At 42.4% G+C, this 27,838-nt stretch overlaps 1 protein-coding gene across 3 annotated transcripts in view; it reads right to left on the bottom strand.

The window, feature by feature from the left end:
• Positions 1-2,701: 2,701 nt before the first annotated feature.
• The window catches only part of KCTD1 (potassium channel tetramerization domain containing 1), a 66,405-nt gene continuing 41,268 nt past the window's right edge, over positions 2,702-27,838 (bottom strand). For all 3 annotated transcript variants that reach the window (XM_085220925.1, XM_085220927.1, XM_085220926.1), the window contains exons 3-5: positions 9,719-9,863; positions 7,188-7,493; positions 2,702-4,483 (exon numbers count right to left, since the gene is read on the bottom strand). In XM_085220925.1, the coding sequence (XP_085077051.1) occupies positions 4,325-4,483; positions 7,188-7,493; positions 9,719-9,863 (610 nt within the window). In that variant the 3' untranslated portion in view covers positions 2,702-4,324. The remainder of the gene's footprint in view (positions 4,484-7,187; positions 7,494-9,718; positions 9,864-27,838) is intronic.

Genomic DNA, 27,838 nt, shown 5'->3' on the forward strand with positions numbered 1-27,838 from the left:
GGACTTCAGGGGACTTCAGCAAATGTAGTTTTTTCTTTATGCCAATGCCGAAAGGGAGCTGCATGCTTAGCACATCACCACCCTGCCCTGTAGGGAGGAGTCAGACTCAACCAGGCTTCCAGTGACTGCCCATGGGAAATACTACAGCTTTTAAAGATAAGATAATACACAGAAGGCATGGTCCAGTGCAACACTATGGCTGATTGCTGTGCTGTGCCTCTTTTGTGGGGCAAGCTCATCATTAATAATGAAGGTAGAAGATGAGATCTAGCCCACAGGATCTGTTACGATCTACATAACAATATATTCTATTTTAGGGGCACAGGACTCAGTAATGTATTAAGCCCCATGCAATAAATGGAAAGAGAAACATAGATTCAGGGAAAAAAGTCTTTCTCCATCTGTCAGAAGGACACACCTGTTTGGGAACTCATCCTGGGCACACGGAGGAAGCTTTATGGGTTTGGTATCAGTGTTCTCCCCCAGCATGGACATTAGCATCCTGGTTACCAGGTAGCAGCACTAATTCTAGCTTAAAGGGGATATATGTTTGTGCTGTGTGCCTGCATTGTTTTTTTCCCTTTTCTTTTTTCTTTTTTCTTCTTTTTCTTTCTTTTTTTTTTGGGGGGGGGGGAGGGGAGAAGAGGGAAGGGGGGAAGAGATGTGATTTTAAGCAACGAGACTTTAACAATTTTAATCTCAAGCAGGGAATCCCAAGTGCCAAGTCAGTTTTGGGGTCTTCAGTAACCAGGTCAGTGAGGTGGCAGCCAAAGCCAACACTGGGACCTGATGCAACGTATTGAGTTTTGGTGATGGTGATGCCTCTGGATCCTCAAGAAATAATAAACCACTCAAACTCAAGTCTGAGAAAAAGCAACCGGTCTACAGGCCCTGAGGCTGTCTTGGTTTCATTTCCACTGTAAATAAACTTCAGGCAGCAAGAATGCCTACATACAAATACCAGTTGTCTCTAGAAATAATTCATAATATAGAACTCTGCAGTCAAGAAATGACAGATGGAAATAAATGTTTTTATTTCTCTGAAAAAACAGCCCAGTGGTCAAGAAAAATGCTTTCCTCACTCCCCCTAAAATCAAGTTTCCTCCCTAGAGTCCCCAAAAAGATGAACATTACAGAAAAATGCATGTGACAATTCATTTAGGTGATGGCAAAGCCCCTGTAAATTAGCTTATCAATCAATTTTTAAAGGGTGCTGTAAAAAATTATGCTCATGAACAAAATATTTCTCCTGGAGTTGAAATCAGGGCCTGTAGAGCGGAAAGTAAAATTGCTGAATGGATGGCTTAGTTTTCAGAGGGAGCTGAACCCTGAGTCGATGGAATCAGTGTTCACACTACAGAAAGAGATGACGACAGCACAGCTCCTCCACGAGAAGGGGTGGAAGTGGCATCTGCATTCCCCGTGTGACCACAATGGTTCTCCAATCGCTGCTTGGCCAGGCTGCTAAGCTACAAGGCCGGCAGCAGCTGCTCACCGCACCGTTTTCTCTTGTTGAATGCAGCAATGCTGGCAGCGTAACATTTTTAATAAAAAATCAGATAAATTTAAACTACTGTACATGTCAAAACTACTGACCTCCGGGAAAGACCTAACTGTCGCCTGGTTTTTTTTTTTCACCTCCCTTCCTGTCTGCTGATCCCTTCTTCTGAAGAACAATTCAAACACGCAGGAATAAGCCTGGGCTGTACCCAGAACCAACCTCACTGCCTCTCTGAGTCCAGCTCGCTGCTGTGTGTTTGCTGCGAGTCTGGCTGTGTTTACTTACGACCTCTGACTTTGTGGCCACACCGTTATCACAGTGACATTCACGTCCAGGGTCACAGGGTGATTTATGGCTCCATTAGCAATGCATGTGGCCTTGGTGGGAAGCCACCCGGCCATCCAGGTGCCACGTGGAGCACTGAGGTGGCCTTGGTGCTTGTCAGCTTGAACAAGTATGGATACAGCAAGCACAACTGCCAGCCAAGCACAGCCTTCCGCTTTGGGAGCAAGGCAACAAGTATCACAGATGGTAAAAAGTGCGGTGAACATCAAGTTAGTGCCCCTTTTGCCTGCATCTCACATGCAAGGCACCATGAGGCCAATTTTGGGGCTGATGTTGCTACCAGCCTGACTGCCCCTCCAGCTTACACCAGAGCCCAGGCCCATACTTGTGCATGAGGGCTTGCAGGGCTGAATCTGGGAGCACCTCTGGGCTCAACAGATGGAAACGTGTCCTCATGTGCACGCAGGGCTGCATCTGGGGAGCAGGAAGGATTTCTGCAGCTAACTGTCCCCAGAACAGCACATCACCTCATGCCAGTACTCGGCAGTGTGGTGTCAGCCCACAGGACTGGCTTCAGGTCAACATTGTTAAATTCGAGAAGTCTGAAGAGATGTTAAAAGTATTTATTTCCCAAAGCTTTTTTTTTAAATTTTTTTGAACTTTTCTATGCATACTAACAACCAAATTTTGGGTAGGAAGAGCAAGCATTTATTTGGTAAGAGGACTACTTGCTGCTGATTGAAAACAAGCACTTTCAGTGAGGCAGCTGTTTCAATACCGTGAGTAGACAGATCAGTATCACATTGAAGACCCAATAACCTGCTCATGAATCTTCATTTATGGAGCCCCCCCTTCCACCCATTTCCATATCTCAGTAGTTTCAAAACCACATTGATAGGTGCTGCCAAAGAGCTATTTAAGTACGCCTTCTGACAAATTTTAATGGAAAACAGAAAAAAATGATAGCTTTGAGTTATCAGACTATATTAAAAACCTTATTACATGTATTTACTTTAACAATTTCTTTTTTCTTAAATAAATAGCAAAGTGTCACCAAAATGAATGTAACGCCGGCACCATTGCTTCGATAGAAACTTCCATACCGGGATGAGTACACAGTCATATTCTGGAATATTGCATAAAAAGGTACTTCAGAGGAAAGAAAGTGGTTGCTGGTTCATCTCATGTGGCAGAAGCGTCTCCCTGGGAGAGGGCCATGTGTTGGCCTCATGGAGTTGGGCTGGCCTTGGTGGGGCTCCAGAATGGCCTTGCAGGACTCACCCATCGCCTGCTGTCAGCCACGGTGCAGCATGAGGAGCTGGTGGGCTCACTCGCTAGGGAGAGAACACTAGTTCTGAACAAGGGAAATGAAGGGCACGAAAACAGACTGGCTGGTTAACATGCAGCAGGGCAAGGTCATTGAAAATGGAAGCTGCCTGCTCTTTAGTTAGAGGGAACGATGCAAGCGTTGTTACATCAACACTTACAAACTCAGGCATCCATTTCAGATGGGTTTCCCTAGGCTGGATTGGTGTTGTTTTTTGAGCTTGGCTCTTCAGGACAAATCTTAAGGACAGCACTGAAGGAAGACCCCAAAACGTGATGCCCATACAACGCCTACTGCCTTCATCTCTGTGCACTGTGACAGAGTGCAGGGAGCTGAACCCCACCTCTCTGCTTCTGCTAGCTGAAATCAGACCCTTATTACTTTAAACAGAGTTTATTGTATTTAATACATTATAAAATTTGAAAAATTGTAGGAAAGCAGCAGATTCAAACCAGAGCGCCTCTACCAAATATTAATTATTCTGGCCCCCTTTGAAAAAACACAAAACAAAATGAAAAAAAAAACACAAAAAAAAAACCCCCGAAAAATTCATTCAAAAGAAAAGTTAAGCTTTCACATCTGTGAGGGCAGACAAAACGTGTGTGACTTCTGTACAAACTACATTTAAATTTCATTTGAGTAGCTTTTCAATGCAATGGATGGTCATCTCCTGAACGCCTGCCCATCCACTTCTAAAGACAGACATAAACCTCCATATGCAAGTAGAGCTGAATCAAGGTGTGCAGACATTAAAAATTGGATGAGTGTTTGGAAATGGAAAATGTGTTATGAGCTGTCTACGAATCCCCCCATGGTAATGGCTTGTACACCATTAGGTGGGCCCAAGGAAGTCTTAGGACACTTAATGGCCATCACAGCACCAACCTCATCTACCACTTGTTTGTCATTGCATTTCCTACCCTTTGATGTATACATACATATATATATGTATGTATGTATGTACATATATATATGTATGTCTGTGTTTTCTTCTACACCTTGAGGTTTTCATTATTACTACTATTCCAAGTGTTCCCATATGAATTCAGGTGTGGTCTCTATATTTGATATAAATGTGTCTTTTATTCACTTTTACTTCCAGGACTTGTTTGGAGTCCAAACTGCACATGAAACGTTCCCCTTTTTTTCCTCTCTTTTTTTTTCCTCTTTTTTTTTTTTTTTTTTTTTTTGCATAAAGAAACATGTCCATTTTAGTCCAGAGGCTCTTGCTTTATTCGAATGACGGAGGGTGCACGAGATGTCCTTCTGAGTTCTCGTCTCAGTACGTATTCACTGAATTGGGAAGAGTCCACTCCACCTCCACACGAGCCAACAATCTCAAATCCTCTTTGCTGTAACCTCTCAAGGACCTGAAAAAAGAGGAAACATACACCAAGGTTTAAGTAATGAGCAGACTGTCTGTATCTTCTAAAGACTAAAAAACCAACCACAACTGCAAAGATCTGTGCCTGTATTCAGACCAGTGGTACAAATTAGAAAGCTTTCATGATGTAACTAAATCATTCTCTCCAGTCACCTACTTTCCTCCATCTTCACAGCCTGAGCGTTGCTTCCAATGGGAAGGGAAGGAAGGGAAGGGGAAAAGAGATGAGGGGAGAGGAGGAGAGGATAAGGGAATAGAAAAGTGAAGAGAGAAGGGAAGGTTAGGCAAGAAGAGGAGAGGAGAGGAGAGCAAAGGGAAGGAGAGGAGAGGAGAGGAGAGGAGAGGAGAGGAGAGGAGAGGAGAGGAGAGGAGAGGAGAGGAGAGGAGAGGAGAGGAGAGGAGAGGAGAGGAGAGGAGAGGAGAGAGGAGAGGAGAGGAGGAAGGTGGGCTCATGAAATAGAAAGACACCCACCCATGCAGTTCACCTAGCAAGCAGACGATGCAAAGAGCTCATGTCCTAGCACCAGACTGACAAAAGCATGCAAGAGCCAAGTTTTCTTCCACACCAAGATTCCACTGTTATTAAGTTTTCCTGCAACTCCTGTGCTCTTAACCTTACTTAGACTCTGCTACTTTTCTCTTCCCATGCCTGTCTCTTCTGCTGCCAGGGCTTCGTTGTCTCTCACCAGTAAGAGACATGGGACTTCTGTCCAGAAGGACAATACCCCACCAAAGTTTAGCTGAAGTGGGGACACTTGCAGGGTTCCCTTCTGCTACCAACTGCTCTCACTGCTCTCTTCACACACCTGAAGGCAGGGGAATACAATGTTTGTCCCGCTGTGTCACCAATTAGCACATTGGCTTGCAAGGGGAGGGTTAGGGAAGATGGAGGAGCAAGTTGGGTTTTAAAATGCTCAGAACTACAAGACATGCCATGCTTTTACATGCACTGCTTCAGGTCAGCAAATGTCTTTCCAAAATACAGTTAATTAAAGAGCAGACAAATCTCAAGAAGTAGGAGGCGGGAAGAAGCCCTGAAAGAAGAACAAACATCAAAACTTCAGAGCAATTTTTGTTTAACGTGATTCTTAGCTTTTAACAACATTAAGTCTACATTCCCTAAGTATGTCTCAATGCAAGCCACTGGAAAATACAGCAGGAGAAATTAGGTCCTGGGAAAAAATGCAATGGGTCAGGAATCTAGTTCAGCCTTGGGCAAATCACTGAGTCTACGTCTCCTTCTCAAGGTCTACAAATAGTCCCTGTCCTACAACACACTGTTTTGGGGATGGGGAGATGATTATGGCCACCAAAAATGGAAGATGTGGCATCATCAGCATGGGATCATCGTCTGTCTTGAAGTCTATGTATGTGTTGCCATTTTTACTTTTCATCATGAAATAGGCTTGTAAATTCTTATTTGTGTGATAAAAATATATATATCTGGATAAATGCTAAACTGCTAAAGGATAAATTGCTTTGACAACTCTCATATAACATGTGGCTAGACACCTCTCCTTGAAATTCATATCCCTTTTCAGTTATAATCTTGCATGTAGAGGTGTTCTAAATTTGCATTAGTAGCTATGACAAAACACTTTGATGTTTCAATACGATCATGGGGCCAGTAAGAGACACAACTGTCTGAGCATAGCATGCATTAACCACATCTTGATAGTTCAGATAGATCTGTCCGTATTCCTATGTTGCAGTAGCAGATATGTAGCACCCCACAAGCCTTCAACATGTGCTGCCATGCTTAGCCCTCCTCTCCATCAGAAAAGGGGAACAGAATTTTGCTACCTGGAGGCAGGACTTGGTAGCAGGAAGATGTCAAGCTCAGTTGGCAATGCTCCTTCAGGTAAGAACTTGCTCATGAGTTGTGGAGCGTTTAGGAGGCGCGGCTAAACCAAAGACCATCACAGAATCATAGAATGGCTTGGAAAATGACAACCCGGCCATGAAAAAGCATTTCACTCCAAGGTGCTGGTTGTGCACGATGTGCTAACTAGTTGCAGATGGGTATGGACATTTTTCCACACCTGCGTTTGTCTCCCAGATTTTTTTTAATCCATTTTATAACTTTTTAGAAACAAATGCTACTGATTTCAGTTATTGCTACATCCTCTGCTATGCTGAATGTGATAGAGGAGGGCCCTCCTCCCTAAAACCACAGAAGTAGATTGGTCCCTATTTGCAATAAGCAGCTTGCCATCATTTTTGTCATCTCAGCAAGGAGGAAGAATGAACCAGTTGATTTCTCCCAAGGTAGCAAGCATATGATAACATGGAACATTCATTTAAGACACATTTAGGGAGGTCATTATCAAATGCAAAGATCTAGGTAACACTGGGAAAATTATATACTAGTTTTAACACACTTGTGTTAACTTCCCCCATAGTGCTCTTTAAGAATTCTTCACATTGCATGTCACCTGACAGTCTCACTGAAATGGCAAAGTCCCACCAAGATGCCTCACTTCAGGGTGTTAAAGCAAGTTTTCAACTACTGTAACTTGTTTTGCAAAGAGATTTGGTGATGATGCGTGAGAATTAAGATGAGAAAGCAGCCATAATCCACAGAAGTAACTAGCTCAGAGCCTCCAGCTGGTTTCGTTCATGGAAACTTGCCAGCAATGAGAGAGAAACACATCAGCCCACAGGTACCTGGTTGGTACTCTCTTTCCTACCTGAACTGAGTTGAGGTGGCAGTATCCGTTCAGTGGAAATCTGATGACATGCGTTGAGTCATGATTCCAGCCGGCATTGACAGAATTACACATCACATCACCAATCTCTGGAAACACTTCTTCTATCAATGACTTATCGCCACTCAGTGTAATCCTCTCACCAAGATCTGGGGCAACACGCACCACCAGGCATTCACAAGATTTTGAGAAGCGGCCACTCTCCCGGTCTTGTTTCCACCTTTCCATCTCTCCTAGCATGGGCTGAAGCTGGAAATACTTTGCTTCTTCGTATAACAAACTGTAGTCCTGAAAGACACAGATGTTACTGTGCACAGTTAGGAAAGAGGCAGTGCTAATGTACTGCTTAATGTATATGGTTACTCAGGCTAACATTGCTCTAGATCTGGAACCCTTCAGACATAGCTCATAAATACTGTGTAGGAAGGTGTAATAAAATAACAGTGCAAGCAAAAAATAATAATAAAACCATCAGCCACTTGAAACAGACCAGCATTTCTAAGGGAAGGGGGAAGTCGCGTTTGCTCATGCTGTGGAATAACCCAGGCAGTCACATCCCACTTTTCCCTCTATTTTTATTTCCACAGTGATGTCATAAGATAATGATCTCAATAAGCAGATGGAACAGAATTCAATCAGGATTCAGAAAATTCATCATTAGGATCCATTGTGTCTTACAGCAATACTAGCAGGCAGTGTAACAGGTATAAGAATGTAAATGAGGGAGCCTGCATTGGTTCAATGCAAAATGGTTAAGAAATTTGCATAATAAATTGCACATATTACTGCATTTAAAAAAAAATAAGGATCTTTTAATACCTCTCCATTTTGCCAACAGTATTGTTTACTACATCATCTCACACACCAGAGCAGAGAAAATGCATTTCTAAGCATAGCTGTACCTGTCGGTCTGAACTTGGTCTGTTATCGCCTTTTAAATAAAAAAACAAACATTCTTGATCTTCTAGGCTTAAGACCGTAAGACGATTTGGAAAATATTTATATAGAGAAAAAGAAATACAAGAAAATTTGGCAAAGCAGAGGAGTAGGAAGACCAAATAAGAAGGCTGGTAACAGCCAATACAACCCTAAATTTCAGCTACAGACTGAATACTTGATGAACACGGGAAACCTAAATCATATTCAGAATACTTCTTACTGTCTAATGAAAAAGTAATCTAACCTATACATTTCTGAAAAATGAGTGTTGCAGTTCATTTTAAGCACTTATGTTTCAGGTGACTTGCAGCACAAGTGGAGAGGATCAGAAGTTAACATTTTTAATTTCAGCAGAGCTACAGTGTATTTATGTTGTTAAAGGTCTCTGCATATGTAATTTCTTAATGCTGCATGGAAAGTGGCTTTTCCTTTTTCAGTATTTCTGACTACCTTCAGGACAAGAGCAGAGAGCAGCACAATGCCATTCTAAGGCTTCAAAAGAGGGGTATGATGCTTATCAGCTATTTCTAAACTCCCACATTATTCAGGTAGGTCTGCTCTTGTCACGCATGGGAGCAGTACACATCTGCAGCAGAAATTCAAAGATTGCTCTTGAACTCAACCTCACACCTGTTATGCCCCAAACACCTCAAAATGTCTCAGATACAAAAGATAAAAGACTGCACTGCTGTGTGAACTACTCTAACCCTTCCACAGCACCACTTCTGTTCAGTTTGAATTGCTGTATGTCCTACAGTGATCCAATCACCCAGCTGGCTACACTGATGTGCATTCATAAATAACAATTAAAATCTCTTCTAATTGCAACTGTTGTCTCCAGTACTTACTACACTGACACCACAGATACACCAATATACCTGATATACCTGCAAGACCACAGAGTCTGAAGCTTGTGCATCTGCAGGCTGATGTCTAGGAGAACTATCACAAGTTTACTTTGCTATTAAAAAAGAGAAAAGCAGACTCTTTAATAAAGATTAAATAATAAACGTACAACTATTCATCCCTGACTTCTCTAAAGCTCTAAAATTAAATTGCTAGTATACATCCAAGAATCTGGGGGAGAAAACAGTCTATGACTTAATGCTCAAACATTACCACGTGTGCTGTTTATTTTGTCAGTACTATGATTCCCAAACAATTTTCTGAATTTCAGCGTGGGTGTGGAAGCAGGAGTTGTTTCAATCCAAAGAGAACCATAAGAGCAGACTAGAAGGCCAGTAACCGGCAAGGCTCATGAGTAGCTGATTACAGATGCTAACATCCTTTCTGTTTCCTTCAGTATACTACGACTTTTAATTTCCCTAGGTCAAACACGGCAAGGTTGCTCCATTACACTACAGACAGGAGGGGATAATTTAACACTGATGTCACTCTAGGAAAGCCTGACAGATGCCATGGCAGCAACACCACTATACTTAGTTTTGCAAAGTACCTGAAATCAAGCACCATATTCTAGTTGTGCCCCCTGTCTAGGACTCCAGTTTGATCACACGTCTGACTCTTGTTTTACCAAAGTACATGCAAAATATCCAAGTCCTTTGAAATCTCACCTTGAAATCATCAGGAATGAGGAGTTTTGATGTTCTTAAAAAATTCAAGATATATCTGAACATTTGCCCATCTCTGTCGATGAAATAATGCTGTTTGAGGCTGTCGAGGACGATGGGCTCCGTGCCATCAAAGAGTCTGCCGATTCTGCAGAGGAAACAAGAGGCAAACGTCAGGGTCAGACCATGTGTGGCTTGGCAGTGATTGGGAAAATCTGCTGCCCAAAGCCTTGTCTCATAAGAGGACAACCGTTGAGTATTTTGGGCATCTCTTTCAACAGCAGATCCCGTTTAGGACATATCTCCCAGTGGCTTCACCAGCAGACCCCATCCCACTCTGCTGCACCAATCTCCTCCATCAGTTTCATTCTGTTTTCTGGGGGAGCACACGGTGAACTTGATATGGCTTGAAAACTGCCATATCAGTTCCTGCCAAACTCAGGAAAAGCTTTTTATTTATTTCTACTGTATTATTAATTTACTTTTAAGCCCAGATCACTTTTTTTACTGCAGCTAACACTTAGACCAGCATAACTGAGGGGACAGCACATTGTAGGAATAAGCAGCTAAGGATGTAAAAGTTACCGTGTTTAAATGGGAGGTAATGATTTCACAGTAAAACCCAACTGTTTGTGGCAAGTATCAATCACCAGGCTCTAAAATAACCAGAAGAAACACCTCAGCTTTTAGAGACCACTCAGTCACCCAGAGAGTCTCCGCTTGCTAAAAATACTTGTAACACCAGCTGCTAGTTGAACAGACACTTTCTACACATTTCCTCACAAAACCCGATTTAGTCGGAGCAATGGGAAGGGCTGAAAACTGGGAACAAAACATCAGCCTCAGTAACATGAAATGCATGCTATGTTTTTGTGGTGAGTGTTTGCAAACAGCTCCTGAGTCACTCACCGTTTCCCAGTGAAATCAACAGCAATGACAGGTATGTCTGACTGGGAGTGCTTGTTTACATGCCCATACGTGCATGTGGAAGTATTTTTTGATTCTTCATGACACCACCCACCCCTCCAAAGAACTGTAAACAAAATGGTCTCAAAATAGCTAACTTGTGATACGTCACGTGGACACTTTGCATGAAATACTACTGACACTCTTGGGCATGATTTTAGAGCCTTGTCACAAGCTGTTACATTCTGCAATATTCTGCAGACTCTGTGCTTTCATTGTTTTAATGAAAAGGCTCATTTGTAGATTGTAGTTGCTCTTGTCCTAATATACCCAATCTGATCTGTGAACCAACATGAAAAATCCTACGCATTTTATTAAGGAACAGTCAATAACATCAATGTACACCAGCACATAACTACGTGAGGCACAGGCACTCTTTTTCCCTGATCACACCTAGTTTGTGACAGAGGCAATGTGCACGGCTGTCTTTTCACAAACAGATCCAGCAAGCACATTGAATAACCATAGCACACTGCTTTCCTTTTAAAAGAAGATGTGAGTAAACAACCATTCCTCATCATCACCCTGAGGCTGCTTTGAGCCCTCAAAACCAAAACCCAAACTCAGTGTAACTCAGAGGCAGTCAACCTCCGGTTCATTTTCTTGTAGAATGACTTACGTTGGAAGAGACGTTAAAGCCCATCCAGTCCTCTCCATGTCATGGGCAGGGCTGCCAGCCAGCACCTCAGTTGCCCAGGGCCCCATCCAAGCTGGCCTTGAGCACCTCCAGGATGGGGCACCACAGCTTCTCTGTGCCAGCGCCTCACCACCTGCTCAGTGAAGAGTTTCTTCTTCAAGTCTAATCTAAACCTCCCTCTTCTAGTTTAAAGGCATTACTCCTTCTCCTATCACTGTACTTCCTGATAAAGAGTTCCTCTTCATCTCTCCTGCAGACCCTTTGAGTACTGGAAGGCCACGATTAGGTGTCTCCAGAGCCTTCTCTTCTCCAGACAGAACAAAGCCAGCTCCTTCAGCCTGTCTTTGTAGGAGAGGTGCTCCAACTCTCTGATCATCCTCAAGGCCCTCCTCTGGACCCACTCCAACAGCTCAACATCCCCCTGCTGTGGACTCCAGACCTGAACAGAATATTCCATCTGGGGATTTACAAGGACGGAGTAGAAGGGACAATCACCTAGCCACCCCTCTTTCAATGCAGACCCTCTGAATTGCAGACTTCCAGTTTCCTAGCATAAACTGCTGGCTCCAGTTTTTCACCCACCCAAGTCCTTCTCCAGAGGGCTGCTCTCAATCTACTAATTGTCCAGCCTGTATCCACATTTGGGATTGCCCTGACCTCAGGGTAGGATGTGACCCAAGGATGCTTTGCATCCATCTGAAATGTCACAGCCAACCCAAACGGAGTCTGAAATGGCATCCATGACCACAGCAGGCATCACTGTAGTACACTCAGTAATAAATGCTGCACAGAATATAGGTCTCATCTCTTCCTTCTCACTGGCTGGTGAAACCAAGAAAGAAATAAAAACTTATTAACTTCAGCAGGCCATTAAAAATTCAGAATCAATTCAAGTTGCATGAAATCTGTAAGATATAAGAAACTGAACACATTTTGCAGAAAGATCCAAGCAGCACAAAACAATTTTTCTCAAAGCTATCCCTTAGATTAGAAAAATTCAAACTTTCTTCCACTGCTACTTGTTACTGCCTGCCTCAACAGTCAAAATGTAAGCTGTGACAGGCCATATAATGCAGGCTCCTGTTCACTAGGTGGACGAGCAACATTTATGTCTAATATAGAAACACAAGGCATTTAGATTTAATTTTCCCCCATACTCAAGCATGTTGTCTTGGAATCTATCACAGAATTCACACACAAAACATATACATTTGGCAAAGTCAGTCATTACTGAAAAGTATAATTGTAATTGGTTTCTGCAGCATTACCCTAGTTCTAAATTACTGTTATAATTATGTATTTTAAAACCTCTAGGCTTTTTGCCTTCATTTTATTAATTGTTTAGGAGAAAATAAGATATTATCAGAGGATGGAGTCTTCTGACAAAATCACAGAGAGCACCAACACCTGAGAGCCAGTCCAGCTGGCCTGGGAGGGAGAGTCAACAAAGTGCCACCTTTGAGTGCAGCTGCTTTCCAGCAGCAGAAAAACCCAAGGAACTGCAAAGCACCAACTTCGTCCCCTCCCTCCCCATATTCAGTCTGCAACACACAATGAAGTTCTGGGAAACTTCTGTAAAAAAAATGGTAGCTTTTTTTTTTTTTTTTTTTTTTTTTTTTTTTTTCAGATGGAGAACAGCAAATTCCAGCTTCATGGCCTCTAGGGCAAGGCCTGTGATAATTGAGTGCCCAAATCTGGTGGCATGACCTAAGATGAATTTACTGCACCTGCCAGGAGAGAAGACAGAATTGAAAGAGGCACAGCAGCAAACTGTGTCCTGCCTCATTCTGCACGCTGGGTAATATTTGAGACCCTCTCCTCTCTGTCACTCTTTATTCCTCTTGGTCTCATGCTGAAATTATAAATGCTTAAGTGACACCAGGCTGCAGGCATGAGATAGGACTGTGAAGGCATGTTTCACTTACCAAGAAAAACTGGAAGATGTTTTTCCTCATCTCTTTCTAGACAACTTCAGCTGATGATTGACAAAGATAAATTTGTTTTTTTCACTGCCAAACACATAAGAGCTGAATGGATTTCCAAACAGCAAAGTATTTTGAAGGATGCTTGCAAAATAAAGTGATAATCATATGGAGATCTAACCAAATACCAAGGGTAAAGGATGAAAAACTGTAGTCCATTTACAAGGCAACATACTTCTAAAATGTTAATTAAAACTAACAGGCTGGAATTTTCTGTATATAAGGAAAATTAATGTCCCATGGGTTGAAAGTGCAACCTCCAGTGGGTAATAATTAACTGTGATGGCTTTAAGTATCATAATCCACTGACAGAAATCGAATGCTTCAAGCGTTGAAAATATAACCAGTGTAAAACTCAGCTCTCATCAGAGAACTGGGTTTTACTTTAAGGACAGCAGCCACAAAGCTGGTCCTGTGGGGGAGAAAACAAAGGTATGCTGAGGAGACCAATGCTTTACTTCTATAAAATACTGCATGGACCCTTGTTCCCACAGCCCAGTGCTCGCAAAACAGCATTTCTACAATAAAAAGCAAGGGAAGGTGACACCACTTACAGGATTTCTCAAATTCTTCAGAAATGAGTCCCTTTTGTCAAATATAAAAATACACTCAGTCTGCAGCGAGGCTGTTATACACAGCTTAAGTGTTTATAGCCTTGCTCTCTGAACATACAAATACTTACATATATTGTTATACACAAAAAGAGTCCTTTCTTTAGTATATTCTACCTTGGTTGAGAACTTGGGAAAGAAGCAATAACTCCTTGCGCAAAGCCCTTTCAGTGGTCTGGCAGAGATGCATGGGCACACCATCAGTGGTGTCATGGCTCCCAGTCCAGAGACCCACTGAGCTCTGATACCAAGGGGCAAAGTACTCATGGAAACACATTTCTCTTCTTTAAATAAAGGATTGCATGGCAGAGAATTTAAAAAAGAAAAAAAGAAAAAAAAAAAAAAAGAGAGAGAGAGAGAGAAAAAGAAAGTATTTCAGTTGATGCTTTACCTGGTTGGGGCCACAGAGACAAAATGAACACAGGTTTTCCTATCTCCTCATTACATTTACGTGGCTAATGCAAATGCTTATTTAAGACTCCAGGGTGTGCAGACAGTGAGTTTGAAGAGGCTTTTATTTTTTTTTTTCTTCTTAGTCCACATTGTCCTTATTAATTTCTTTTCATTTTCTTTCGCTGAGCGCTCAAAGGCAATTTGCATAAGAGTCCATTATAAATTAGATCTGTTTAATGGTTTGCTCATCTCATGGCTATTTAATTTTACTTCCTTATATGTCTAAATTACATAATATTGCACTCTCCCCTAGAAGCTAGTACATTTGAGGAGGTGGCCACACCAGGGAGAAATGCTGTGCTAGCCAAGCGCAGACTGACTACATTTCTATTCATGTCTCAGAGGACCACACTAGCAGTCACTACCTGCCCATCTTTTTCTGATCACCTCATGTCACTTGGATCCCTGGTGACTGAATACCCAGCAACCTTCCCAGCTCTGCATAACAAAAGTTGCCTCATAAGCATGACAGAAGAAAGTAACTTTGCAATTTTCACTAACACATACATTATGAAAACCATAATTTAACCAAACGTGTTGTTGTAATCTCTTGTTCTCAGTGCTGTTATAATTTGCTCTTATCTCTTCCCCCTTCTATTTAATTTCAGGTTTCATGTCCAGGAGTCTCAGGAATTCCTTGGCACAGACAGTTCCTATGTTATTAGAAGTGTCATGAATACAATGATTGCAACGCAAAAGTAACTGGGGAAAAGTATATTGAAACCAAAAATCTGATTAAACCTTCTATAGAAAAGGTATTAATACAGGAGCCAAAGCAGACCAGGTAAGAAGGATGTACAGGAGGAAACATCAAAACACCAGGTCTTACGAGATTTAAGAGAAAATGTTACTTGGCATTTTAAAGAACAGATAAATCCTAGATACTGAGTGGAAGTGAGGTTGGAAACCCTTCTGGAAACATTTGCTGAAGATTAAAGAAAAGAATCATTTACATGGAGACCACTTCAAATGTCTTATTGTTATCCGAGCAAGGAGGCAAAAGAGAGGGTAAGGACAAGTGCAAGAGGCTTGTACAACACTTGGAAGAAATTGAGATAGGGAGGTGGTGAATAGCCTTAAATGAAGAGTAAAGCACATGAGGAACAGATGAATTGAGATGATGAGTGAGGTGGTATCATGAAGGAAAACATCACAGACAAAGTAATGAAGTGTGGGATTTGCTGTGACCCACGTGATCAGTGGCAGCAGCAGAAGCAGAAATGAAAGCAAACAGATATATATCATAAAAAGAATCAGCAGTCACTGGGTCTAACCCACATGGACAAATGGACATTAACTGGAAGAGAATAAATTGCTCAACACCATGCAGTCATGCTGCAGGAATGTGACTTCCACAAGAGTCAGCTGCAACTTTGCAACTTTCTATTCCACAGATGAGTGTGGAGATGCTGGGGTATGCACCTGAGCAACACCTTGCAAAAGGGACATGTGGGTTACAGGAGACGTGATGGTGAACTAAACAATGGATGGCAAAGGCCCCAGAAGACAAAAGCGCCAGCCTTATCTATTTGTCTGAAAAGGAAGTTTTCCCAAGAAAAATGAAAGCCTCTATTTTCCTCAATAAGCTGGCTATCTAGAAATTGAGGAGGTTCAGGCAGAAGTAAAAATTATCCTCCAAAATACAACTTGTACAGCAAGTCCCTCTGTATTTTAAGTACAAGGTAATAGGTTCAGGGTGCTCAATGTCCAACAGAAATAGGTTAAATAATTTGGCTCTGACACAGCCTCTTCCTAGGACGCTCAGGAGTATCACCCATCCAGAGCCAAGCATCTCTTGTAGAAATGCTGATGTTTTAGAAAGGAAGGGGATAAATAATTGGCTGGGATATCAGGGGCTAGTTACTCGTGACCAGAAGATGATACATTTGAGCAGATAGAAATCATACCCCATACCGCATGGCTGTGGCCAGGGTGAGGCCAACAGACCGACATCCCTGGAGTGTGGGTGATGGGCAAGGAGTTTCTGTTTACCAGATACTTTCTCCCTCTGCTTTGCAGATCTCAGCTTCTGGTATACCAAGGAGATGCAGACAGATAAGAGAAACAGGCTGCAACCCAAATATGCACTTTTTCATACAAGGTGAGGCAAGTAAGTGCTTTAAAAGTGCTTTCTATACCATAGCAGCCAAACTGACAAGCTTTAGATATGGCTGAGTGAGGTCCCCCAGCTGAGACCCTTGCCCCATGATCCCCAGCACTCTTGGCAAGGTGAGGTTCCTCCTTCTGACAGACACCAAAGTGGCTGATATTCCCCAAAACATCGCATCCATCACCAACCCTCTCGTTCTGCTTGCTTCCAGCCACTGAGCAATTCCCCAAGCCCTTTTTGCTACAACAACAGACCTCCTCCCCAATAAACCTCAGCCGTGCAAGTCCCATATAGGTTGTCCCTAGTCTTCTATCTACAACACAGCACCGCAGTTCCCTAGATCTACTGCAGAGGAGACTGCAAGTTTTGAAGCCCACATCTCCTACAGTGCTCGATATCTTGCAAATAAGTCCTGGAAAACTTCTCAGTTTTCCATTGCGTATCAAAACCACTTTTCCTAAAATCACTTAAGCCAATGAAATGTTAAATCAATTATTCACGCAAACACTTTCTCCATCTCTCTTTTTTGTAACCAAGTTTTCTTGGCAATGATAACATTTCACAGAAAAATTAACAAATATTCTCTTTGCTTGCCAAGATAATTTTACTAAGCTCGAATCCGATTTCATTGAGGTACGTTATTTATGTTTTATCTTGAGGGAAGCTGCCTATTAAGTTACTAGCAACCGTGTCCTTTTGCTTATGATACGGTTATTACCAAGTTATCAGGAGTACCTTAAGTTATTAGGGTGCAATGGCAAATTAAGTACTTTGCGTCATAATTAGCTAATAACTTTTGAATTATATTTTAATCATGTTTAAGATGGCCAGGTTTGCTGTGAGCAGAGATAATGGAGGATAGGAGCAGAACTGGAGTGTTTATCATTCAATACCAAAAGCCAGAAAACAGCTAAACTGGTGAAGGCACAACATCCCAAAGGCCATGATGATAAGGGTACTCAGAAGGCTGAACCCCTTCCCAGTCAGCAAAGTACTGAAGCAGAACTTATATCTTGGGAGCATGTTTAGGGAAAAAAGCAACAAACCCATTAGCTCCAACCTACTCTCCTCTGAACCTGTCAATTTTTCTTAAAGATGTTTTGGCAGTCTTCACAGCCCTATCAAGAAACCCCATAAACTTTGATTACACAGAGAGATTACACTTAAAAAAAAATGAGGAAAACTATGAGAGACATTTCCCTTTCAAAAATGTGGGTGCTAAGGGGGGGAAAGCACCAGTATCCAGCCTTCTCAGAATGGGAGAAATTCTTTGATGGATTCCTTTGTACATCAAATCTGCCCCTCAGCTGTCATGATATTTCACTGAAACCTCTCCTAGCTCCCAGTATTTCCTCTGAACACTGAAGAATGCTCAGCATTAAATTTTCACATACACATCACTGGAAATTAAGAAACACAGATTCTCCACAAAAAACATTTTCTCTTTGAAAAGTATCAACAAAATGATACTCTGGAGACCCTAGTTAGGCATGCATACACTATGTAGGAAGCACCACGATATTGCCAGCTCTGCCCCTATTCAGCGGGTTATTTTGGGAAGCAGGCATCACACTTTGCAAGCTGGCCATCCCAGCCCCTGCAAAGGACAATCACTGCCATGAAACTGTAACAAATTAAGCTTTCCAAGGGCTTCACAACTCTGCCTACTTTGTTACAAACCCCAGCTCTGATGTTTTGCTAACTGTTGCTTCCTCCAATAGGATGGACAATATACTTCCATAGGCAAGATAAGAAAGTGCATGCCCTACTATTTGCAGGAATTGCACAAGTTCCTTCTGCACTGGTGCCCATGAAGACAAGAGTGTATGTCCAGACTGCATGTCACACTGGGAGATGGTGAGGACTGCTTGAGAGAGAGGCCTCTTCTGCAGTGAAGCCTAAGTAACAGAATCTCATTAATGAATAAAAGTCAAAGTGCTTCTGAAACCTTTAGCTGTTAATTACAAGCCTGTGCTGGAATAAAGTATTCCCACATGCACTCGTTCCTCTTCTCTCAACAAACACCTGTGGGACTTGCATAGTTTGTATCACCCTCCTCGGGTACAGTTCACCCAAATGACAACAGCTTGTGCAGCAAAAGCCTGTAGGACAGATAAACAAGCTTCAGCTCTTCAGCTCAAAACAAGCATCACAAGTTAAGATGTCAGACACTGGAAATGCTTCTGCAACTTTAATTTGCAAACTGCTCTCATATGAGACCTCTTCAGGATTGGTCTATCATGACATACAGCCTTCCTCCAGCATCCTCTGTAACCCCTGGGCAGCATATGAGCCAGGGCTGCACATTGTAGGGGACTGCAGCCCACAGGACCCCTGCTTGAGCTGCTGGAGGAGCAGAAGGAGGTCATATTTTGTGAACTTCTCTGCTGTCAGACACGGGGGCTGGTTTGCAGAAGCTCTGAGAACTTATATCATCAGTCGTGCTGACCACAGCAAGGTGCTGCATGACCCAAGTGCTATGAGAGCTTGGGGAGCAGTGGCCACAAAGTCACAGCACAATCCTAGTCACAACTTTCATGTCACACCACCTCAGTCCTTTTCACATCAAGTCTCTGCCTTCAAACAAACTGCCAGGAGAGAAGCAAGAAGGCAACAGGCTAAGGAAAGCTGCAAGAAAGCATGTAGGAATGATTTCTCAGAACAGGACATGAATAATGTGCAGGAAATATGGCCCAAGGACAGTGCCTAACTGTGAGGATGAACAGGAGATGTTGATGCGCTGCTCATTAACCAAGAATCATACTGAGTGCATACACCATGAAGATGATAAACTAAGGTTGCCCTGGTAGCCCTAATGGATTTATTTTCCTAAAAAACTGGCCTTAATTGCACTGAGAAAAGCAGCAAGGCCAACTACACAGTAACACATTTATGTCTCTTGAGCATTTGTGTTCTGCTTTACCATGTAAAGTGGTACTACGTTCCTCCACCTGGACTGAGCATGGTACTTCCAGGTTAACAGCTCAGATTACAAATTCCTTGAGAAAAGCAATCCAGACAGCATGTGAGCATGCACAGTAGAGGCGAGGAAGGTGTGGACATACAGAATTTACTATGAGAACACAGGGCCATGCACTGCTATTGTTCTGATTAACTCTAGCTTATATGCATTACAATTGCATTGCACTGATTCCTAGTGTGGACACCCATGTGCTTACACAGAGATACATGTTTATGCCTGCCTAATTTATTCTCATACATTTACATGTTTAACTGCTTCCACACTAGAGGTCGAAATGATGTAAGCATTTCAGTAACTAGGAAAATCACACTATTAACCAAATCAGTTGATACAAAACCTGCATGCTAATCAGTTAAGAGGACAGGAAAGTCCACTTCAGATAGCTTAGACAGTGGCTCTGAGCAATAAAAAATGCTTAATGCATAGGTTAGAAATGCCAAAGCCACACCTGAATACTCTACTGGTGGTGGGGGTGTTAAAAAGCACACAGATAACATTACCTCCATTGACAAACTTTATATGTACAAAACAGAGGCTTTATTGTTTATTAAATTAGATGCTGTCATGGTGTAATAATCCCTGCAGCCATATCAAACCCAACAGTATGCAAGATGTATTTCTGTGGAGGAGGCAAAGAGGGAAGAAAAGAAAAGAACGGAGATACAGTACAGAAGCAATACAACCCTATAAATAGGGACATGAGAAATAATTAGTCAACACGTGAAAACAACATAATTTCAGCTGACAAAACTCTCAGAAATATCACACATCAAAACAAAATGTCATATCACAATGCTTTCAAAGCAGGAGAGCCAGGATGCAATTCAGCTGCCAAATTGCAGGTTCCTGGTGCCACTTGGGATGCTCAAGGGCATCTCTGGGATCCCTGGAGACTGGGAAAAGCACAGGGAAGTCTGACAGGAACCATACATGGTTGCTGGGTGCTAGCTGCCCACATGAAGGCAAGAGTTTCCTGCCCACAGGAGGATCAGACCTTACTGGTAGAAACCAGCAGACCCCAACAGTCAAAATTTCCTTGTGGCAATACCAGGTTGATAATAAACAAGACACTGCTTTCCTGGAAAGCTGAGAACTGGTTTTAAACAAGCAGCTAGATGTTGCCTGTGGAGTAATCTACTGCATGAATCTAGAAATTTTCATTGTTTAGTACACTAATTTGAAACCTTTCTTCAAAAAGACAGAATGGCATTAACTACAGTTGGATTAAAAAAAGAGATGTGGGGAGAAGGCATCACCTAAGAGACATTTCCGTACTGTATCTGCCCTTGTCTCGGGACACTGATACAGCTGCATCACTCTCCTTGCAGCTTGTACTAATGACTGCAACTCAAAAAAACTGAACAACCAACATGGGTTATGTGTCCACAAGGCTGCAAGTCCGTAACTAACAACATGGAAAACACCTAACTATGTAGTTAGAAAAATCCCAAATCTCAAAGTATCATTTTGAAGAATAACATCAGTTTCAGTACAAGCATTTTCAAGGACAAACCATTCCAAAATGTTCTCTTCCTCTCTGTGCTCCCTGGAAATAAAACATGTTACAACAACCTTGCATTAGCCCCTCCACTTGTGTAGCTACTTAATACTGATATTTTTTGCCCTATTCTTGAATGTAATAAAATTTTAATTTAGCAGAAATCCAGGTGTTTTGTTAGACTTCTGATTTTTTTTCTCTTGCATCACCACAGGGCATAGATATAATTGTTTTCTACTATCTTTAGAGGAGATCTACAGAACTACATTATCGAAAGGTGCAGAAGCCCAAAAATAGTTTGGGATAATCAAAAGCTTTGCTTTTTCATCAAAGCTCTCCACCGCCATCGCTCCAGAAGCTGCTGGGGCTGCAATAAACGGTTTGAGGCCATGTGAAGGTAAAGATCATTTTCCACACCTTTCTGAAAGCTTACTTTTCTTAGAGTTCAAAGGAAGGCAGAAGCCAATTAGCACAATCTGTTGATGATAACGTCCTTCAAAACAAGCAACGCCAACTATGAATCAAGACCATCAAACTGTACTCTCTTGCTAACGACCAAGTCCAATAAAGTCTGTATTTGCATTAGCCGCGCAGACCTCAATGAGGGAAACCTACAGTGCTGTTCTTTACCACCCACTTTTGCAGCAGCAGTGCCAACACTCACAAAGGTGATTTGTGACAGAGTCTGCTGCCTCTGAGTGACATCAACCCATACTGAGCTGCTTGGATGTTCAGACCCCAAGCAGGGACACGTCCCTGCTGTGAGGAGGAAAGAGCTCTGCCACATCTGCAGTGGGGATGGCTTGTAGGGATCAGGGAGAAGTGCTGCACGATGGCTTGTCAGGAGGAAGGAGTATTTCTCCACTGTGCTTCAAGGACTGGTTGATCCCTGTGGGACATCCTCTGCTAAACAACTCCAAGTGGTGCAGGAACCGCTACTGTGTCACTGCAGATGGCAGCTCCAGCTTCTCCATAGCATCAAAGTCAGCCAAGACATGCCAGCTCCGTACAGTCTGAGAACGCAGGCAGAGTTAAATCCTCCATCTCACTCTGGGAGCACACTGCTGGCTTATAATTTATTATCATTGGACACACAGAGAAGACAAACAAGGGATTCTGCTTTGACCTGTGGAATAGGAACGTTGTGAGGTGTGGAGCCCATAATGACCGCAGGGACTGGCTCTGCCCGTGCCGCCCCATAAACGTTTTGTTACTACAACACGACAACATCAGCACAGCGATGAGGAAAATAAACCCTCTGTGCTGTGATGGATGTGCTGTCATTTTGTACATACATTTAGTCAGCAATGTACTGCAAGAGACTTGACCTTTACTGGCACTGGGTTTCACTGGCCCTGTTTTTCCAGACCCCACCCTGTTTATTTTGTTCTGTGCACAGCCTCCCCAGTGGTAGCAGCCTGCAAAGAGACTCAGGCATGCAACTCGAGGGGCAGAGCCCTTCCTGCAGTGCCTCACAGCAGGGCAGAACGCAGGACCATGGACTCCTGGCACAGGCCTTCCTGTAGGGAGCAGCCTGGATCACACAGTGCTGCTGTCCTTCCGCAATTTGGGATGGGACTGGAAACAACATGGCCAATTTGATTCTACAAATGAAAATCGTCCCACTGGCTCTGTGATTTTGGCATGGCACAGATGCCTGGAATGTGTTCTCCATCATTTCCTATGACCTTTCATATTTTCAGGCTCTATCAGTAAAAACAAGGAAGGACTCACACCTCTTGCATAGCTAGCTATTTCACATTTTCATAGGTAATACTGTGACCTAGATGGAAGCTAACTGCAATGGAAAGTTGCAGCCCTACCAGCTGTTTCTATTTTCAAACCAACGCTTGACACACATCCTTTTCACCTCTCCTTTTGTTAAGCCCACCAAAGAGACACATGAAACACACCTGATTAGGGCTGTTATTGCTATGTCTGAAGTGAAGAATTAGAGGCTCACCTGGAACCAGACCTCTGCAGCTCAGAGAGCAGCATCCACTCAGTCACGGGGAGCTGCGCCATTAATCCAAAGGGGAAAGGGGAGAGCGCAATTGTAGCTCTGCTGATGAGTTTATCTGGGTTAGCTACTAAGCAGGGAAAGGCCAGTATGAAAGGCATGGCCCAGGGCCCGGCTTTATGAGACAACAATATTAGAAGCTGGAAAAATGAGAATGCCTGACAAAAAGCAGAGCATCCAAATAGGCATTAGCCACTGAAAAGCAGCAGCTTTTCTCTTCATCCTTTTCCATGAGATCAGTCTTCCACAGCAAAAGCAAGCAGGGAAGCATCTTTCCTGCTACCATTGCTCAGGCTACTCCACCTATAACAACATGTTAGCAAGACTTAAGAAAAATCCATTTTAAAATAAGACACTGGGAGCCAATCACGATTGACAGCAAAATGACTTGAAAATCTAAGAGATGAAAACCAATACAAAATAGCTCTATGAAAAATAACCATCTGCCTTTCAAATGCTAGCCGGTGACTTCAGTCATGCAGCTGTATCAGCAACACTTGGAGAACAAGCAAATTGTCTTATTACTTCAAATGGAACTTGTGCTGCTCCATGTGACAAGCTCCAAGTATAAAATTAAAAAATAGTTTTTTTAAATTCTGCAATTATACTGCTACTAAACCAGAATAAGCAGCAAAAGTGAATAAACAATAGGTTTTCAGGCTGGAGAAATTACCATCACGGTGTTATCTAATCTCTCCCCAGAAGTCAAGAATTATGACTAAGCCCTTCCAACACAGATACAGCCCGAAATTCTATGTCAGAAGTATGTCCAATTGCATTTGGCAACCCTTACTCAAGAGAGAAGCTGAATATAATTGGATGAATATTTGAAGTTTTCATTATTCATGTAGGAAGGCTAGGTAAAAAGTGTTTTGCAGTCCCAAGACACTCGAGGGTGTGTGTTATTGGGTAATAACCAATTAGGAATGTTGACAGCACTCTGCCTTTAGGATCACTGTGGCCAGCAATGTACCTGGGTGGATGTTGTGCAAAAGCACACACCCGTTGCCTACTGCTCAGTTTATTTAAGCAAACCTTTCACCGAAGGAAATGGAAGACACCCTGAAGGATGTAAGATTGATGGGTCAGCTGCATTCTGGAAAACTTTTTCTTTCCCCTCCCCGTTGCATCTGACCTCCAAAAATATCTTTTTTGATTATTGGTATTACTGATTACTGGAAATGAATCTCATGGCATTCTGTCTTTTATTTCATATGATCTAACAAAGTGCTTATTATTAGCAGTAAGGAAACACTGACTGCAAAAAATTCAGCTGCTAAACATGGAATCTGGTAGAACACACCAGTCTGCAGTAAACACTGCAAACTCAGAACAGCTAAAAGCAAAGATCTTCCTGTCATGTTTATTTTTCAAAGAAAAACATACAAATAATTACTAGAGGCATGCAAAACATTTTAAAAATGCCAATATTTAAAAAGTAACAGTTGTGACACACTCACAAGAACCTGAAGTTCAGCACCAATTTAGCTCATGATAGTCAGTCTCACCCATTGACAACCTGACAAAACAAGAATAGAATGCACTGACAGTGCATCAAACACTCTTTTTTTTTTTCTTTCCTCCCTTACATTATCACTGTGATGCAAAAAAATCCCCCCAAAATCAGAAAGTTTGTATTCTGATCTAAAACAGAGCAATTATTGTAAGAGATGCCCAGTAGGACTTTCCTACCTACACAAGAAGCATTCCAAACTTTTCCTGAACAATTTGTTTGTGTCTCAAATATGTATAATATGAAATCCATTTGTTATAAAGAGGAACATATCAGTTTTGTTGCAGCTCTCATTTTCTGGCTCGCATCATATTTAGCCTGTCCTGTGGCACTGACTGTACCACAGATGCTTCTCTGAATTCCCTGAACACTGCCTCGCTCCCTCCCCATGTATCACCCAGATGATGATGTTTTGATGAAGCATTGCACACGGGCCCTCAAGATAATGGATTCAATGGGATACACTTAAAAGATCATTTTTCTCCTTTGTTATTGACTGCATGCACTGCTCTAAGACAGGAAGGGCTTTCATTTTTTATGCAAGCCATGAGGCCCCCAGGGCCCTCTGAACTGTTTAAGAAGAATCAATTTTGAGGTGGGCAAGAGGGGCCGGTGAAGCTCCATTTTGGGAGGCCTCCCCTCAGATCGCTTACAAGTTTGGGCAATCTGGGAGCATCTCCAGTCCTGCTGTGCTCTGGCATGGCACTGCTTCCCACTCTTGAAGGTCTGTGGTTAGCATTGGCTCACAGCTGTAGTTTATAGCATGCATATGGGCAACAAAATAAGCAAAAAAAGTTCCACAGAAGCAAAATAATCACCACTGATGGAGATAAACAGCAATATTGCTGCTAAGCAAAGCAGTCCTTGGCACTGTGTAGCAGCAGGAAACCATTACCTCGTGACAAGGTTTTAATACCCTGACATTGTTGCAATTACACCCAGGCAACCTAACAAAACAAATTCACTGTATGGCAGAAAATATTTCCAATTCAATGTTGCAACGTTTATTTTTTTAATTACAGCACAAAGAATACTTTTGGGGCGTGGAAGAACGTAATCTATCATTTGCTCTGAAGTGACACACTTATGGGAAATGCTCTATACTACAACTTTCTATGCCACAAGTAGTAACTACGAGCAATGTCTTAGGCAAGGAGCAGAGAGCTTGGGTGCGGTACTGGGAGATGCTTCTTATCCCTCCATCTCCCTCCCCGCCAGCTGGAGCCGAAGGCAAGCCTCATTTTGCTGCACTGGGACATTCGTCACTCCTCTCGTTTTATGCGTGTCCCACAGCTCCCTACCTGCAATGCACCTTGCACAAGAAGGGCTTTAACAGTTTGGATACAGGCTGCGCAAGAGCACAAATACAAATTTTAATTAAAAGGAATGGCATTTTAATAGGTCACTTAAAGAACAATTATGCCTACCATTTGACTGACAGACAAGTCACATTTTAACATGAAAACCCACTGAGGTCGAGGAAGTAGAATTAATCTTTGTCTTTATAAATTGATGAACTACTGAAGTATGCTCCCGCTGCATTTAATATTGCTTTGGTCTGCCATCTCATGTAAAAAAATGTATCTGTATCTTTCTATTACCCTTCCCTTCCACTTCTTTTACATCCTCACAAAGTTGATTCACAAAAACTGAGTTGCCAGTGTTGCTCTCCTTTTACTGAGTGCCTGTACTGCAAAACGCAGTGGTGCACAGAAATACAGAAGATCGGTCTGCAGTAATTAGCTTGGGTACCCGAGGCAGCTCAGCTGAGTTAGCTGGAAGCAGGATAAACGAGTCCAGGAAGAATGTTGTACCATACTGCTTTGAGTCTCCACTGACCATGCTGCACAGCAGGACTGGCTGCAAAGGTGACCACTGCGTTCCTAAATTCCCTTCAAAGCAGACCACAAGAATCAGTTCCAAGCTCAGCTTAAACGCCTTCAAACTGTTATAGGAGCCCCTCACATCTCACATCTTGAGGCAAGCAGAAAGTGCCTCAAAAAAGCCTGGAGAATTGTCCAAATGAAGTCCAGAGACAACGGTGCCGGGTCTAACACACACACCACAGCTGGTAATACATTATTCTGATTACCAATTCAAAGATTCAATGGAAGAGATCAATATCAATGTGTCTCACAGCATCCTCTGAACTGCTGTTACTACAAGCGAAAGCATTATATGAGATAGCCATAAAATATGCTGGCTGTTTAAGTCCTCTCAGGAAGCTCATCATTAACAGAAGCCAGAGACCCAAGGGTGCATGGAGAGTAATGGACAAGAAGCAAACGATGTGCCTTGATCTGATCAGGTCAAGATCAGTTTTGACCTTTGTGAGCTTCAATTCCTTCTGACAGAGACAGAAAAATGTAGGTGAAGAAGAAGTGACACAAAAGCAAGGAGGGAATTCAGGTGACAAAGTTAGGCTCAGTGCTCGGAGCTGAAAAGGGATTGAAGATGCAGCTGAAGAGACTGCAACATACTGAAAGCTAAAGACTGAGAGGAAATAAAGACTGAGAATGAATGACAAAGGAGAACTAAATCTCGTCAGATGACAGGTGTCTGGTTATGACACACCTGCATTTGAATACACTCTAAACCAGCTAAGTTAGAGGGCATGCTCTCGTAACAGGAACAGGTGACAACCCCCAGGCCAACACAGTTTAATGCATAACCCTTGTTTGTATTAGAAAGAATGCAGATAACCTAAACAGTTTTCCCAAATTTCTATACAAACATATCCCCAAATGGCAAACAGGCTTGTATACATGAAATCCATCAGGAAAGTTGACTGTTACCAGAAAGAAATAAGACGGAAATCAGAATCTATGTCCTAAAGCTCCAAACCCAATAGGTGGCTTGGTGTTGATGGTGAAACTGGAAGCCAAAAGTTTACTTCAGCAGTTACCTACCTACCTATATGAGACACCAATTTGCTTAGCAACTGCACTGCAATTTATGAAAGACCAATGAAGCACACATCACTTATGCAGGAGCAGGATCTGAATCTAATGCTAACAGAGAGGTTCCTGAGTGCAAGAATTGGGTACAGCAAAAGACAAAGCAAAGCAGTGAGCCTTAAGGCTGTTACTGAGATCTAGACCCAACCAGAATGACCAATAAGCCAAATCCTTCACTGCCAAGCAGGAAGCAGCCACCTCAGTTTCTAATGGGCTTGTCCTTATCAGAAAAGCACAACCCACAGACTCAGCACTCTTTTATTTTTCCTGAGAATTTTCTTGGCTATTTCAAATGAGAAATACTGCTTGGATGCCTTTAGGCTGGTTTATGAAGCCATGCTACTGAGCACAGAAGTCCAAATGCTACAACAAACTGCTCCTCACTAAACATTT

This window comes from Meleagris gallopavo, chromosome 3 (genome assembly GCF_905368555.1).
Source record: "Meleagris gallopavo chromosome 3, MGAL_WU_HG_1.1, whole genome shotgun sequence".
NCBI classification, from domain to species: Eukaryota; Metazoa; Chordata; class Aves; order Galliformes; family Phasianidae; genus Meleagris; species Meleagris gallopavo.